The sequence below is a fragment of the Hakea prostrata genome, chromosome 10, assembly GCF_041222555.1.
Source record: "Hakea prostrata isolate BN-2017 chromosome 10, UWA_Hpros_2, whole genome shotgun sequence".
NCBI classification, from domain to species: domain Eukaryota; kingdom Viridiplantae; phylum Streptophyta; class Magnoliopsida; order Proteales; family Proteaceae; genus Hakea; species Hakea prostrata.
Window position 1 is genome coordinate 48,519,770 of NC_142609.1, and position 14,511 is coordinate 48,534,280.

Here is a 14,511-nt window from a genome sequence, read left to right on the forward strand (position 1 = left end):
TTCTTTCATAAGCTTGTAAGTATCATGCATTTTCACATGAGGGACTACAATGGTGCTTCCTCAACCATTAAATGGAGCCAAACATACTCCAACTCTGAAGAGGCAGGATGGTAAAGCATAAGAGAATTCTTGGTCACTATTTGAGGCAAGATTTGTTAGACAAGAAAAGGGAAAAAAGAGGAGAAGAGAGTGTATAGGATGTCTACTACTCTATTGCATGGAGTTGTTTGAAGTCCATAAACATGTCTACAATTATCTTGCAATCTGGTAAATCTGAAGTTCAGAAGTACCTTTCATACACATAACCATGCAAAAATAGAAAGAATCTGGAAATTTCATGAAATTAGAGTCAGGAATAAAAGTACACATCATTTCACTAGTGGAATAACATCCCAATTTATGATTACTGTTGTAGGTAAAAACTGTATCTTCCAAGGACATTCCCATTAGTACAAAATAAAGATTATAACATTTGAGGAAATATCCAAGATGAATAATCAGAAGCAAAAAACTAAAATAATTAATATCCTCGTTATCTTGTTATCCTGGTTGATAGATGGAGAGAGCACATCTATCTCACTGTTCCGTTGGATTTATTGTGACCTCGAAACTTATCAATGTTCTTCTGCCTTTCCTTTCAGATTTATCACCCCAAGCTCTTTCTCCACATACTCGCCTGCACAAATGGGAGGATACCTTCCAGCGAGTGGGGAATCAGCAAAGTGGCCCAAAGGCTTGAGCACAGCATCAGATGCAATGTGAGCAAACAACTGGTTATCCAGCAGAGATAGTAAGTCAATAATAGTGTACCAACAAAAATAGAGTACATGGAACTCTTAAATCTAAAGGTAATGTTTTTTTTTTTAACTTCTAGGAAAAAGATTTGCTGGATGGCAGCAGCACAGAAAGGCATTAATAACTGAACAAGTGACAGCCTGACAGTCTAATGGCCATCTGATTTCAGAGGCTTTAATGCAGTGTTGAGATGAAATGATTCAAGAGAATCAATTCCAATGATTTTCTCAGAGAAGAAGAAAATGTGGGAGTCAAAAGTCATGGAGAAGATGAAAACACTAGAGTCCCAGGCATCAAAGTAATGGAGGAACAGATGGGTAGCTGTCAGGTCAGTTGGATGGCTCCTAAGTCACCAGCCAAGAGGTTCATTTCTGGTGTGCCATCCAAGAAAACCATGTCCTGATCTTAAGGAATAATTAGTAGCTGATTTCACTCACTGTTGAAGAAACTCTCCACAGACTCCTATTTTGTTCCTGCGCCAGTCTGATTGCTTCCATTGTCCTGTCAGTCACAATAACCTCATGCATGCCAGCTGTACACTCCCCTGCAGTCAGCCATTCTAGCTGCCCACAATTTCAGAGGGAAGTTCAATCATAAGGATAAATATTTACATTCCAAAATCATAACCAGCCACTAAAATAGAAGAGAATGGTCAGTTAATCAAAAATAGGATTCAATAAATTGAATTATGAACAAGACACAAATACATTCAGTTGTCACCATTACTGTTCAACATGTTGGAAACTTGAAATTGATGGCTATTCAGCAATAAGGAACTCTAGAAAGTTATAAAACTCAGTCAACTAATCCAAAATAATGGATTTTTTTGGGAAATTAGAGAAACATCAGGTAATGTTCTAAACGGAATAGAAGTTTCCAATAAACCTCAGGTGTGAAATTTTTTCAGGGACCATATTAAGAGATAAAATGTCATCAGCATAGGCACCATTGAGAATATATGATTCTTCATCATCGAAAATAAGATTTATGTGTGGTAATACTTTGGCACAAACATGATCAGCCAAAGTGTGAACCTTTCAGAAAGGTATATCTTCCTCGATAACTGTCAAGATCCCAGCTGATTAAAGGACAACAATTTCTTTTTTGGTCAACAGCTGGCTCAATGAAATTTTTTCAGGAACCATATTAAGAGATAAAATGTCATTAGCATAGGCACCATTGAGAATATATGATTCTTTATTATCGAAAATAAGATTTATGTGTGGTAATACTTTGTCACAAACATGATCAGCCAAAGTGTGAACCTTTCAAAGAGGTATATCTTCCTCGATAACTGTCAAGATCCCAGCTGATTAAAGGATAACAATTTCTTTTTTGGTCAACAGCTGGCTCAATTATTATCCATATTCTTCACAACCTTTCATGGCTTCAGAGTTAAATGAAACTAGCAGGCAACTTATTTTTGCCCTATTAATTTCTAAGAGATTTTGAATATGTGAGATGATTTCAGTGAAACTAGCAGAAACAGGACTTTGTGGAAAGCCATGGCAAAATTATTGAGACAAGTACCATATATCCAGGGTACACAATTTTTAGCTCAATCAGAAGAATCAAATAAAGCATAAGATTATGTAATCAACCGTGCAAGTTAAGCAGATAAATGGCTCTATGTCTGATAGTGACATGTAAACCGACTCCTGTACACTTGATAACTTTAATAAAATCTTGTGGTGAGTTTCATTCTTTTCCCCCTTTTCTCCCTTGGTGGTCCAAATATACTGGATTTGTAACCTAGGAGGTCATTCAGAATATCATAGATTATAGAAATTGATATACTTGTATGCATGGAGAGGGATATTTGATTCCTAGAGAAGAACCACTACTGTTGGAAACCCCATGAGTTTGCTTCACACAGTCAAATGAGAAATTGCAGCCACAAGACCCTAATATCCACACTAAAATGGTCATAGATACTTGTGCACCACCACACCACAACTATAGTTTCTTCATTGACCAAGCATTAAGTACCATTTTGTTATAACATTACCTGCTTTCCTGACTGGATGAGGAGACACCCAACAGGAACCTTAACTTCAACCTTTTGCCCATTTCTTAACCAAATGTTAAGACCAGGGAATCTGCTCCTGCCATGGATGGTTAAGAAGTTTAGGTCATAGTGATATCCAGCAAACACATTTCCCACCTGGCCATAACGTTGAAGATCACTTCCTGTAGGAGCAAGTAGATGAGGTCCCTGGTGAATAGAATGAACAGTATAAGAAAAACCATGCCTCTTTGAAAATGAAATGATAATTGCAATGCACCTTGGGATAATCAATCTCAAATGAAACTAAAGCTGACAATCTTCTAAGGGATGTATGCTAATTTGGCTGAGCCTCAAGAATATTTCCTTTTTCAATTCTTATGTATGTAGACAAAGAACACTCACCACCATTCATTAAAATCAGCAAAAATTGTTTTCCGAATATATTATTGCAGGAATACCAAAGAATATACCATTAAAAATGGCATTGTCTAAGAAATACAGTTTATTTCCCTATGTGTTCTTGAGGTATTAGACCCATAAATCCATGTAGGAGCAAGGACTACCAAACAGACCTAAAAGGAAAGTGGTTAAACCTCAAAACGAAATCGTACAAAACCATAAAGCATAAAGAATACAGTTTGAGAATTTGTTTCAGTTGAGAGTATATTTGCACTATGATAAGTTCTGACTGATGGATCCACATCAAGACATAGACTTCTGAAATTTTTCATGGATATAAGAAGTTTGTTGTATTTCTCTTGAGCTCGAGTTTTTGTCACACAGAGACACAATAAGATGAGAGACACACAGGAAATCAGATTGCCTCAATAATTATATTTAGTTACCTGGTTCATAATAGAGGTGAATACATCACTTTGCAGCCCAAAGCCAATTGCTGCCATTTCAGCAACAGACTGAACAAGAAATTCAATCAGTAATAAGTAGAGTGAATGCATAAACAGGAAGGGAGGAGAAATTTATCAGCTGGGGGTTGGGTAGAAAGGATAGTGATTTTAACCTCAATTGCAGAAATCATTTTGTAGCCCCATGAATCCATGGTTTCTTTCCATTCAGGAAAACCTTCAGGGATAACAGGTTCAGAATTCAGTTCCTACATAAGGGGAACAACCAAAATTACTCAAACCATTAAAAACCGAACTAACTCTGGAATGGGTGAGAAAGAAAGACAAATACCTTGAAACGGGTATTAGATGGCCGAGGGCCAACTCTCCACATGTATCTCCATTTAGGGTCAGGTCCCACAGGAGTAGCTGGCTGATATTCCTTAGGCATTGCTTTTAATTCTTGCCGCATTTCCTCATCTACCAAACTTCGTGGAACCTCCACTCCTTCGGGGGTTACACCGACCTGTTCATGTCACAATAAAATAAATTCTTTAAAGGAGGGTAACCAATGCATGAGGCTTCGACCATTAGTGTCTGAGGAGATTCGTCTTAAAATTCTTTAAAAAAAAATTATATGTAGTCTCTAAAAAGTGATGAAAATAAAGATAGCATGCTTCTGTTAGCATTCATGGGGAGAACACGGAGAAGGTTAGCTTCTTCATAAAATATAAACATTATTATTCACCATTTAGTATTAAACAGGCCTTTCCTTGCAGAAGCATGTGACAGGAATGGGCATAATTAACAGATAAAGATGTGTTCATTCAGACGAAAAAATCAGGCTCTAAAGTATGGAAAAATAATTAAGACAAAGCTGTAGAAATAACTATAAAACTAGTTATAGGTAGTTAAATAAGATAACAATTATTCAATAATTTTGTTTTCTGGTAATCCAGAAATCATCTACATATAAATCTCTTTACTTAATGAATTGAACTTTGTGCTGGAAAGATTTTTCATAAACATGTATAATTGTATACAGAGTATGGCATTTGAGAAAACGAAGTAAATGTGGCTGCAGAATACAGCTCCCGAAGCCTCCTATGCATGTGAGACATAGGAAGCTCTCCCTCGGTACAGATGGGACAGGCAAATCTTTGAACATCAGTGTTTCTCACAAAAGAATTGGTCTTGGAGCCAATTGGTAGGTGTGAGTAAGAAACTATAAAAACTTAAGAAGACTACAGTTAGAGAGGATTGCTGTGAAATTTGATAGATTGTTGAATGAAACAAGACATTAGCTAACAAATCTTGCCACGAATCCCTTTCGGTGGTCTTGCAGATAAGATGTTTTGGAGTAAAATCACCAAGAATCCAGAAGTGAACCAATTGATCTAGCTATTTGAGAATGATAATAAAATATAGCATTTAGAATCTTCAATTAGACCTTGCTAAATCAAGCATCTCCATGACTAGGGTAGGGGATACAAAGATCGGAGCGGAAACTGCAGGGACGTAAAATACTTTTTTAAGTTGAGCATAATTTGTTTGACAACCTACAGGCAGTTTATATGCTATCAGTACTAGAATAAATACACTTGGCTCGAACACTTCCAAAATGAGAATTATCCATAACTAGCATATTGTAAATTTGACTCAGGATGATTCAAAGACAAAATAAAGTTACAATTATGATCATTAGGATGAGATTCACATCAAATTCAGACTAATACAGACAACCCCACGAATTTGGACAACAAGAGCTTCCAAAACATAATTTTTGACCGCGAATAGATACAACCTTGATTAGCCTGATAAATGAATAGGGGAAAGAACACGATTAGGATTTAGTAACAACATCAAATAGAGGGCAACCTGCCTTTGTATAAGAATGTAACTCATAAATTCCAAACAAAATTATAAACTTCTTAAAATAAAACCGAAACCCTAGTTCACTGTCATTCACGATTCAACTAAAATTAACTGAAACATAAAAAATAAAAATCCAAACGAGCGACGTAGATCTGTAGATTAGAAACGCAGAAAAAACAAGATACAATTTTGTGGGAGTTCACAAAAACCTGGTAATGCAGATGAGGGCGCTCTTGGAGGCGTTTGAATTCATCAGGCTTCTCAAAGTATTTCTCCATCATGTCAAGGAACCGATCGTTGTCGGCCGCAGAACATCTTGGATCCTTCACAAGTAAAGCTCCAGTTTCTCGCAGGATTCGACTGACTTCAGAACATAACTTTTTCAATTGGGAATCGCATTGGTTCTCTGAATTTGCCGAAGATGATCTAGATTTAGAAGAAAGCTCTAAGTATGGAGATAGATCAATAACGGGAAGCTCCATTTCTGAAGTAAGAACTAAAGCATCGATCAGAAACTTTTCATGTACTGCAACAGCAAAGTTTGATTTCTATAGGTTAGCGTAGATTTAGTGGCGGGAGAATTTTGTACTGTTTGCCTATTTGGGTCGTTGGCGCATGTTAGCACGCTGGACCACTTTTTCAAAAGCTGTGATTTTCTTGTGTGCACGTTAAAAACTAGGTTTCCGTCTTTCTTGTCTTGCTTAAAACGTCTTCATACACGGCACGAAACCCGATCTTTCCAAATCAATTCTTAAATAAAACGCTCCGTGCCGTATAAGATGCAACTATAAACAGCGTATCGTATCCGAACGGATCGAACCGATATCGATCTGAGGCAACGGTTACTTTTACTTACCTGATCTTAAATACGTATCTGGTATCGGATCCCTGTTCCCGACCTTAGTGAACTGACTTCCGATTAAAATCCCAACTATGAAAAATATAAGACCTGAAAAAAAAATTAGACGTAAGTCGGCCTTGGATATCGGACAACCGCCTCCGATGGCTAAGTTAGTCAGGGATCAGATTAAGATCCTAAACGAGTGTTGCTCAAGGATTAACCATAAAATATTTGTGTGTTTACCAAAGGGTTGAGACCTTGTTAAATAATGCATTGGTCACCTTTCTTAGAACCGACAAGGTCCCAAGCACTTGTTTGCCCAGCTATTTATGGGATGGCCCTTCTGCTTATGTTAGCATTTCCTTCTTTATCTTAACGTGAATGGAGCATTATATATTAATCACATTTGACTGAGATAAGTCCCAACAATCCGACTAGCCATGTACGTGTGCTTCTTATTTGAAACAAGTGCAAATACACTTTTTATATATGGGAACATTTGGGAATGGGGATATTACATTTGCCGTCGATAAAGGTTTAAACCCACTGCCTTTCCATTGAGAAGTCGAAATTGCTTCAGTCATGTGCATTAACTGCCAAGCAAAATTTTGGATCGTCGAATTCAAAATTCCAATCGAGATTTTGATCAAACGGCTCCGGTTGTTCCACATGACAATCCTACACATTTAAAACAAAGTCTTTAAGAAGTAAAATTCTCAATCATTCCACAAACCCTTCATTGACCATCAATGGTAAAATTCGATTAAGGGATTTCTTACCAATGTCTAAATCTTCGATGTATGTGCAAGTGTTACTTGTGGAAGCCTCGTAATTTATTTTTGCATGTCCATCCCTTGGTTTTCTTCTTAATAAAATCCTTCTATGATTTACGTTACGTGCTGATATCATATGGCGGGCGTGGCTTGTAAGATAAAACAAAGACACTCAATATGAGATTGGAAAGCTTATGTTCGAGATTGACTTAGATCAATTGTTAAATGTGTCAAACTCAATTAATAATTGACATGACTCTGAGTCAATTGCTTGGTTTTGGCAATCTGAACTAATCCTTTTCTTGGTAAACCGATCTAAGTCTTTTTCTTTTTCTTTTTTCAAACTAGATAAGCTTTACAATCCAAACACCACCCCCCACCCCCCCCATAAATAGGCCAATATAATATATTTTGCATTATTTATTTGAAGTCTTGATGGTCTCTCTTGATGAAGAGGACTCTATGTTCCCTCGAAGGCTGTTGACCATAAATAACAGAGGGGCCCAGAAGATTTTTTTAATATTTTATTATTTTTTACTTGTAGGTCCTACACAATTTGTTGTTGTAATGCCGTTGGGGGAGCATTTTGTGTTCCCCATCAGAGGAAATGATCCACAATCTTTTATTCGTAGGAATAGAGATTGTGCTATCTTCACTCTCTTACCATACACTTAAGAGGGAGATCCGATAATAAATACTGATAAGATAAACCAAAGATAGATACCCTCCTTACCAACTACGTGATTGAGAAGTATGAAGAGAACACAATTATCTACCTACGATCCCAACATTGACCCCGTCTTTCCATTACCACTCCCATGTTGGATGTGGGCCTGGGCCTGGGCCAATTTACTTGAAGGCTTTGGCACAATTGAGTACTACTTAAAATGGACTCAAAGAGTATAATTATGATGATGATGAAAATTTAGACTAAGGGTGTAAACTGCAGAGCCCAGGTAGCTTCTTTTGCACTTTTAAAAGCTCATCTCTACGATCACTTTATCTTTCTATTATCAATGGAAGTTGTGTCCATGAGTTATATGGATAAACTATTCAATTCCGATGGTAGTGTTTGGTGTATTCATCGAATGCGCACTTGTTAAATGCTCAATCACTATCGAGACTTAGAAAACAATATTAATGTTGTATATATTTGATATTCCTCAAAGCAGTAGTCACGAACTCAAATTAAGTATAAAGTAAAGGTTATAAGTTTGTAATATTTATACAATGATATGTTAGTTGCATTTGCGTTAATATAAAAGAAACTATACGGATAAGGAAAGTATTACATTGAAATCATTCCTGATAAGAATCCTATGTGAATATTGTTTGAAAAATGTTTAAAACTTTACATATATTATTTTTTATTTAAATATATGTTTGAATTATGTCTTTATCTTATGACTTCTATAAAACAAAATTGGTATCACATCGGAGAGAAATAAACTAATTATTTAATTTACATATAGTAAGGACCTATGTAATAGGATTAATGATCGCATCAAACTAAGCTTGTGACGGTTCATAGGCATGGTGTGATCAAAAACAATCAAAGCTCTTATGTAATGTTATCTAATCCTAATATTCATATGACTTGTGTGCTTTTCTCTAAACAATGGAACTTTGGAGATGTCATTAGAGATGTGCTTTCCCTTAGGGAAAAAGCTCACGGTGGAACTTTGGAGATGCCATTAGAGATGCGCTTTTCCTTAGGGAGGTCAGTTGAATAGATACATTACTTTATGGAGTTGAGCTGAATAAGTATCCTCATAAAGGGAGGTGATATTACCATTAAACCCACGACCTTTGGTGCTTTATATAAACCCATTTTCGAGCTCGCTTTTGACAATGAAATTTTTATCCTCTCTATCTCTCCCTGTCGTCTTTCTGTTAAGCGGTGAAAACAACTTGATCATACCTAAAATAACATTTATAGGGTGTAACATTGATGGTTTGAGCTGACTGATATTAGGGGTGAAGACACATTTGGTCCTCATAATGCATAAATTGAAGTGTCTAAATACCTTAAATAAAGTAATTCTAGTGCGTTTAAACTCTAACCAAATTTTTGTATATTCCTCAATAAATTTTCAACAAATATTGACAACATAGATATTGTTTAGGAAAAAAAAAACATACGTAGGAATCTTGACACAAGTCTTTTTTTTTTGTTCACATGACAGTGCCTAAGAACTTCTACCAAACATATAATGTGTTACAAGTATGGGTGAAGGATGGCATAATGATGCAAGGTAGCACTATGTCTTTGCTGTCTCACTAGCTTTTTCCTTTTGAATGACTTTCCTAGCCTTGAAAAAGAAAAAGAAGAAAAGACATGGATACACATTGACCAACCCTTAAGAAAGAGCTTAAACAATTGAGCACATTAAGATTTGAATTCACAACGTCTTAGTTATAAGACATTGCTTTACCAACTAACCAATTCTTTTGGTTAAAAGTATGTATGCTCGAGATTTTAGTTAAAATTTTGACCAAATTCTGATCTGACGATCTGTATGATAGCCTGCGAACTGAAGCAAAATCACAAGTGAAACTTTACTTTTCAAGAGGAAATCATAATGACTCCTAATTTTGGTTGGGCAGCATGATGACTCTCATTGACAACAAGGGAAAAAGAAGAAAAAGAGTTGCCCACCCATGGTGGTAGAATCTTTTCCTTTATAAAAGTACCCAAAATATTGTTATGTGGTGGGCCAATTTGGTAACTTCATATTAGGTGAAGAACTACTGAACTATTCGATTTGCCCATTTGGTCCCCCCACGCTATTCACTTTTCAGTTCAGACCACAAAAAAGTAACCATGCCGACTGGCCCGCCACTGTTTGGAAACTCTTGTATTTATCCATCCGCCCCGCTAGACCGATTCCGCTTTTGGCAATTAACGGTATAGTATTATTCTGTTAGCTTTCAAATGACGTAAATGCCCCTCAATTTTTGCATAGGATAATTGGAATTGAAATTGACCCTTTACCGACAAAGAACCAAAATATTTGAGTCCGAATCAGAACCCTGCTACCGGATGGGTATTTGCTTTTCTCATGTTTTTCCATCACACATTAAAGAAGGATTCAGTAAGTCTCATCTCTGATTTATTTTGTCATAAAATACATACATTTACTCTAACAAGTAGAGGGTCCATACTCATATATTTCTGATGCTAATCCAATAAATAGTGCAAAGGATGCTAGTTCAATGAATGATATCAAATTGATATCATAAGATGTACCTTAGAGGGGCACGTCTTAGCGCAACAGTTGGTGGACTATGGTTGTAGCCTCATGACATCGAACTAGTATTTTCAACAAAAATTTATTAAAAGATGATGAATATGAAGTTTGTAGGGGCATAAATAAGGATGTTCAATAGATGAGTGACAAAAAAATTATGAAGGATAAGATAAGGGATAATCATATTAGAGTTGATCTAAAAGTTGCACCCATAAGCTATGAGAAAATCATTTGAGGTGGTATGACAACATTCAATGGAAGTTATACATACTCTTGTATAGATAAGTGACATAATATAAATTGAAGGAACAAGGAAAGCTAGGGATAGACCCAAGATAATCTTAATAAAAGTGGTAAGAAATGAAATGTATAGCTTAAGTTTTATGTCTAGTATGGTCCAAAACAAAAGTGATTGGGGGGCAATAATCCATGCAGTCGACCAAGTTTAGTTGGGAAAAAGAGTTTGTTGTTGTTGTCGTATGACGTTCGTGGGACTGCATGTACTATAGATCCTTTGATTGAGAACGGATTGCCTTCTCAAGTCTCGCGAGTCTTGCTTGTAGGTTATGACGTGCTTCAAGATGACTGTTTCCTATTCCTGTTTGTGTGGAACCCTTTGCCACTAGATTTACTTTTTTTCATCATAAGACAGAGGCCGGACGCGATATTCACGGATTTTTATCAGGTCCACCATTCATTTTCTTTTAGAAGATATAAATTTATTTTATTTTAATTTAATGTGAACCGTTAGATGTGACTGATGGACATATGTCTTCCATCTAAAGGAAATGATTAATCATTTTTCACTGATAAAAATTCCGATATTTACACATTTGGGGCCGTTGGGTGGCGTGCCTCGTCGCTGGGTTCGCTGGAGACGCGCCGTGTGTTCGAAGTCAGTCCCGTTTTCAACGTGGACCAACTTTGGTTCCGTTGTCACCACGTGTATATAACGTAAAATAGGTGAAACCCATCACATGATGTCTTCGTAAAAATAAATGAATTCAGGGATATTTTCGTAATTCATCTCCACCCACGCTTCTACTGGATTAAGACCAACTCCACTTCTTCTCTTTAAACCCAACTTTTAGAGAGACAGAGAGAGAAGACAAAAGAAACTAAGTTAGATTTCAGAATCTTCGCATTCCAGATCATTTATCTGGTGCCAAAGTCTTCAATGGATATGATAATTCTCTCTTTGAATCAAGTCCAGTCGTTCGATACCCATTTCCATCTTCTCCTACTCTTGTCCTTTACTCTAGATGAGTTCATCAAATAAATCTGCTTTTCTCTTCTGGATCAGAATTTGTATGTTCTGGGTTTAACTTCCTCTGTTCATTAATGGCTGCTACTGCTCAAACTTTTCAAAACAACGACAGTAAAGTTAACCGGCAAGAAATTCAAGCTGCCATTGCGAAAGCCGTCGAGTTGAGAGGTCTACATGCTGCTTTGATGCAAGGGAACAGCCCTGCAAAACTCAGATTGCCAGATTCTGTTTCTCCTACCATCTCACGACCTTCTTCTCAGTTCTCTGCTCAAGATTACCCTGTTTTCACTCCGGTGAGTTTAAATTTCTGTGAATTCTGTACCTACTTATGATTTCATTATTTGAGTTTCTAAATTTGTGTAATTGTGGTGGCTAATAATTGCCGCTACTGGGAATTTCAATGGAACCCTTTTTGTTTATCATATTTTGCATGTTTAACTGAGCTTGGCAAGTTCTAAACAGAGTTATGGAGAGGAACCATTACCTGGGTATCAACAAATTCGATTGGATAATCGAACATTTTCTGGAATTTCTGGAGTCTGGGATGCTTACAGGTTACAAGGTGAAGAAGACGATGAAGCTGATTCATCCGAAATCAAAAGAGAATCTTCCTTGCGCATAAAGGGGTTCAGTCCCCAAATCTGTCAATCTGAAGACCATAAATCTGTTACCAGTTCTTGTGCAAACCACTCTGCAATCATTCAAGCATCACCTGGAAGTGATTTTTTCAAGTCTAGCCGGAGAATTGGTTATGATGACGTCAAGACAGTGACGACTTGCAATGAATGCAAACCTGCTGTTATCAGTTCTGAAACTGATAGTGGAACCAAGAACACCAAATTTTCTAATTCGGTAGTGCCTTTGACAGAGTCCAACTTATCAGCTCAACCACCATCAAAACAAAAAGGACCCATGTTCTCATGGTTGTTTCCTCGCTTAAAGAAGAAGCACAAGAACGAGACCTCCCCGAATAGATCAGAGGCCGAAGAAGTTCCTCAGATTTTGAAGGACTTAGGGATAATGTCAATTGAGTCCTTGAAGAAGGAATTAGTTGAGGCCAATGAGAATAGGGATGCAGCTTTAATGGAGGTTGCAGATATGAAATCTTCCTTAGGAGAGCTGAAACAGAAGCTGGAGTACTTAGAGAACTACTGTGAAGAATTAAAGAAATCTGTCAAACAAACAGCTCAGGGAAGGGATACACAAGTTCCTGAAAAGCCTGGTGATCTGTTCAAGAACAGTGAAAACCCCATGCTTGTAAGCCATGAATTCATGGTTGAGGGTTTCTTGCAGGTAGTGTCAGAAGCAAGGTTGTCTGTAAAAAAATTCTGCCAGACTCTTGTTAACCAGATTGAAGAAACTGACATCAATTTGAGAGAGAAGCTAAATTTGATTCTTCAGCCATACAACTTGAATCTTAACTCCAAGTACTCAAAAGCACTGCTTTATCATTTGGAAGCTCTCATAAATCAGTCCCTCTACCAGGACTTCGAGAATTGTGTATTCCAGAGAAATGGGTCACAGAAATTGTTGGATCCCAATGAAGATCGCCAAGCACAGTTCTCATCATTTATTGCTCTGAGAAATTTGAGCTGGAATGAAGTATTGAGGAAAGGAACCAAGTATTACAGTGAAGAATTCAGCAAGTTCTGTGATCAGAAAATGAGTGGCATTATTTCTACTCTAAATTGGACAAGAGCATGGCCTGAACAGTTGCTGCAATCTTTCTTTGTAGCTACAAAGTGCATCTGGTTGTTACATTTGCTTGCATTCTCTTTCAACCCACCTCTCGGGATCTTGAGGGTTGAAGAAAACAGAAACTTTGATCCCATCTACATGGAGGATATTTTTGCAGAGAAACAGAGACACCAAACTCCAGTTCGTGTCAAGGTCATGGTGATGCCAGGGTTTTATGTTCAGGATAGAGTACTCAAATGTAAGGTTATCTGTAAGTATAAAACTGTAGCCTAGTTAACTATTGATTTATTTCATCTTCCATGTTTCTAGGTTGAATCAATTTCCTGTAACTACCCAGAGTTTGAAGGTGACTCCCCATTGTTTTCATGGAAATTAAATAGATAAAAATTTCATGCATGTTCACTTCAAAATCACCTGCAACTCATAACCTCTCGGTCAGCATTTTTCCTGCAACCCCACAGAAAAAAATCTGCAGATCTTAGAAGATTAGGTGACCCAACAACCAAATGTTTAAGGAAATATTTCAGTGATTGCCAAGCAACAAAATACATGGCTCTTAAGGATCAATACCCACTTAAAATATTTCTTGAGAGGATGAAATGGAATTTGGTTTCCCACAAATGAATGAAATCATGCTAATCTGGCATTTCTGTTAAATGAGTGACTGTTCGCTTCTCAGTAGAAAGCTCTCTGGTTGTCTCTGCATGCATGTGAGACAGAGAGAGCACCAACCAAAACAAACTTGTCTGGTTTTGTGGATTCTTGCATTCTCACTTTTTGGAAAGTGTAACTGTTGAAAGAGAACCAAGGCTTCTGGAGTTCTTGGTCCCACCAACAAGGATGGAATTCTCATGGAGCAGGGAGACCACAAGAATCTTTCAGGTTATGGTCACAATGAGGTCCAATAGTTAGTACTAAGCTGTAAGGTTATCCACAAGTACATGCCTACTGGAGGCCATTCATTTCTTTGGTGGACACATTGATTTTTTTTTTGGTGTCATGGTGGACACATTGATTTTGATTTTTTGATTTTTCCTTTTTTTTATTTATTTATTTTTAACTGAGGTTTGTCTTGCATGTAGGTCCTGAAAAATATCATTCAGATAAATTACTTGGTTTGGAAGTTCAAACCAAGTAAACATTATGCTTATGCAAAGTTAT

At 37.0% G+C, this 14,511-nt stretch overlaps 2 protein-coding genes across 2 annotated transcripts; one reads left to right on the forward strand and one right to left on the reverse strand.

The window, feature by feature from the left end:
• Positions 1 to 266: 266 nt before the first annotated feature.
• LOC149003636 (2-oxoglutarate (2OG) and Fe(II)-dependent oxygenase superfamily protein) lies at positions 267 to 6,174 on the reverse strand. The gene is made up of 7 exons (XM_089138267.1): positions 5,730 to 6,174; positions 3,998 to 4,171; positions 3,822 to 3,914; positions 3,649 to 3,717; positions 2,804 to 3,010; positions 1,233 to 1,358; positions 267 to 770 (listed from the first exon to the last, which is right to left on the reverse strand). Exons 1-7 carry the CDS (start codon positions 6,000 to 6,002, stop codon positions 615 to 617), a joined length of 1,098 nt encoding a protein of 365 aa, XP_088994393.1. The 5' UTR covers positions 6,003 to 6,174; the 3' UTR covers positions 267 to 614.
• A 5,313-nt stretch (positions 6,175 to 11,487) lies between these two features.
• Positions 11,488 to 14,012, forward strand: LOC149003637 (IRK-interacting protein-like). Its single transcript, XM_089138483.1, has 2 exons — positions 11,488 to 11,945; positions 12,115 to 14,012. The coding sequence occupies exons 1-2, from the start codon at positions 11,727 to 11,729 to the stop codon at positions 13,621 to 13,623; spliced, it is 1,728 nt and encodes a 575-aa protein (XP_088994609.1). The 5' UTR covers positions 11,488 to 11,726; the 3' UTR covers positions 13,624 to 14,012.
• The last annotated feature ends 499 nt before the right edge of the window (positions 14,013 to 14,511 follow it).

What these genes read in the sequence shown, in the direction of transcription:
- LOC149003637 (XM_089138483.1), top strand. Translation starts at nt 11,727, where the DNA reads ATGGCTGCTACTGCTCAAACTTTTCAAAACAACGACAGTAAAGTTAAC. An exon ending in ATTACCCTGTTTTCACTCCG is followed by an intron (nt 11,946 to 12,114) that starts GTGAGTTTAAAT and finishes AGTTCTAAACAG; the next exon opens with AGTTATGGAGAGGAACCATT.
- LOC149003636 (XM_089138267.1), bottom strand. Translation starts at nt 6,002, where the DNA reads ATGGAGCTTCCCGTTATTGATCTATCTCCATACTTAGAGCTTTCTTCT. An exon ending in TCACCTCTATTATGAACCAG is followed by an intron (nt 3,011 to 3,648) that starts GTAACTAAATAT and finishes TCTATTCACCAG; the next exon opens with GGACCTCATCTACTTGCTCC. An exon ending in TCATCCAGTCAGGAAAGCAG is followed by an intron (nt 1,359 to 2,803) that starts GTAATGTTATAA and finishes AATTGTGGGCAG; the next exon opens with CTAGAATGGCTGACTGCAGG.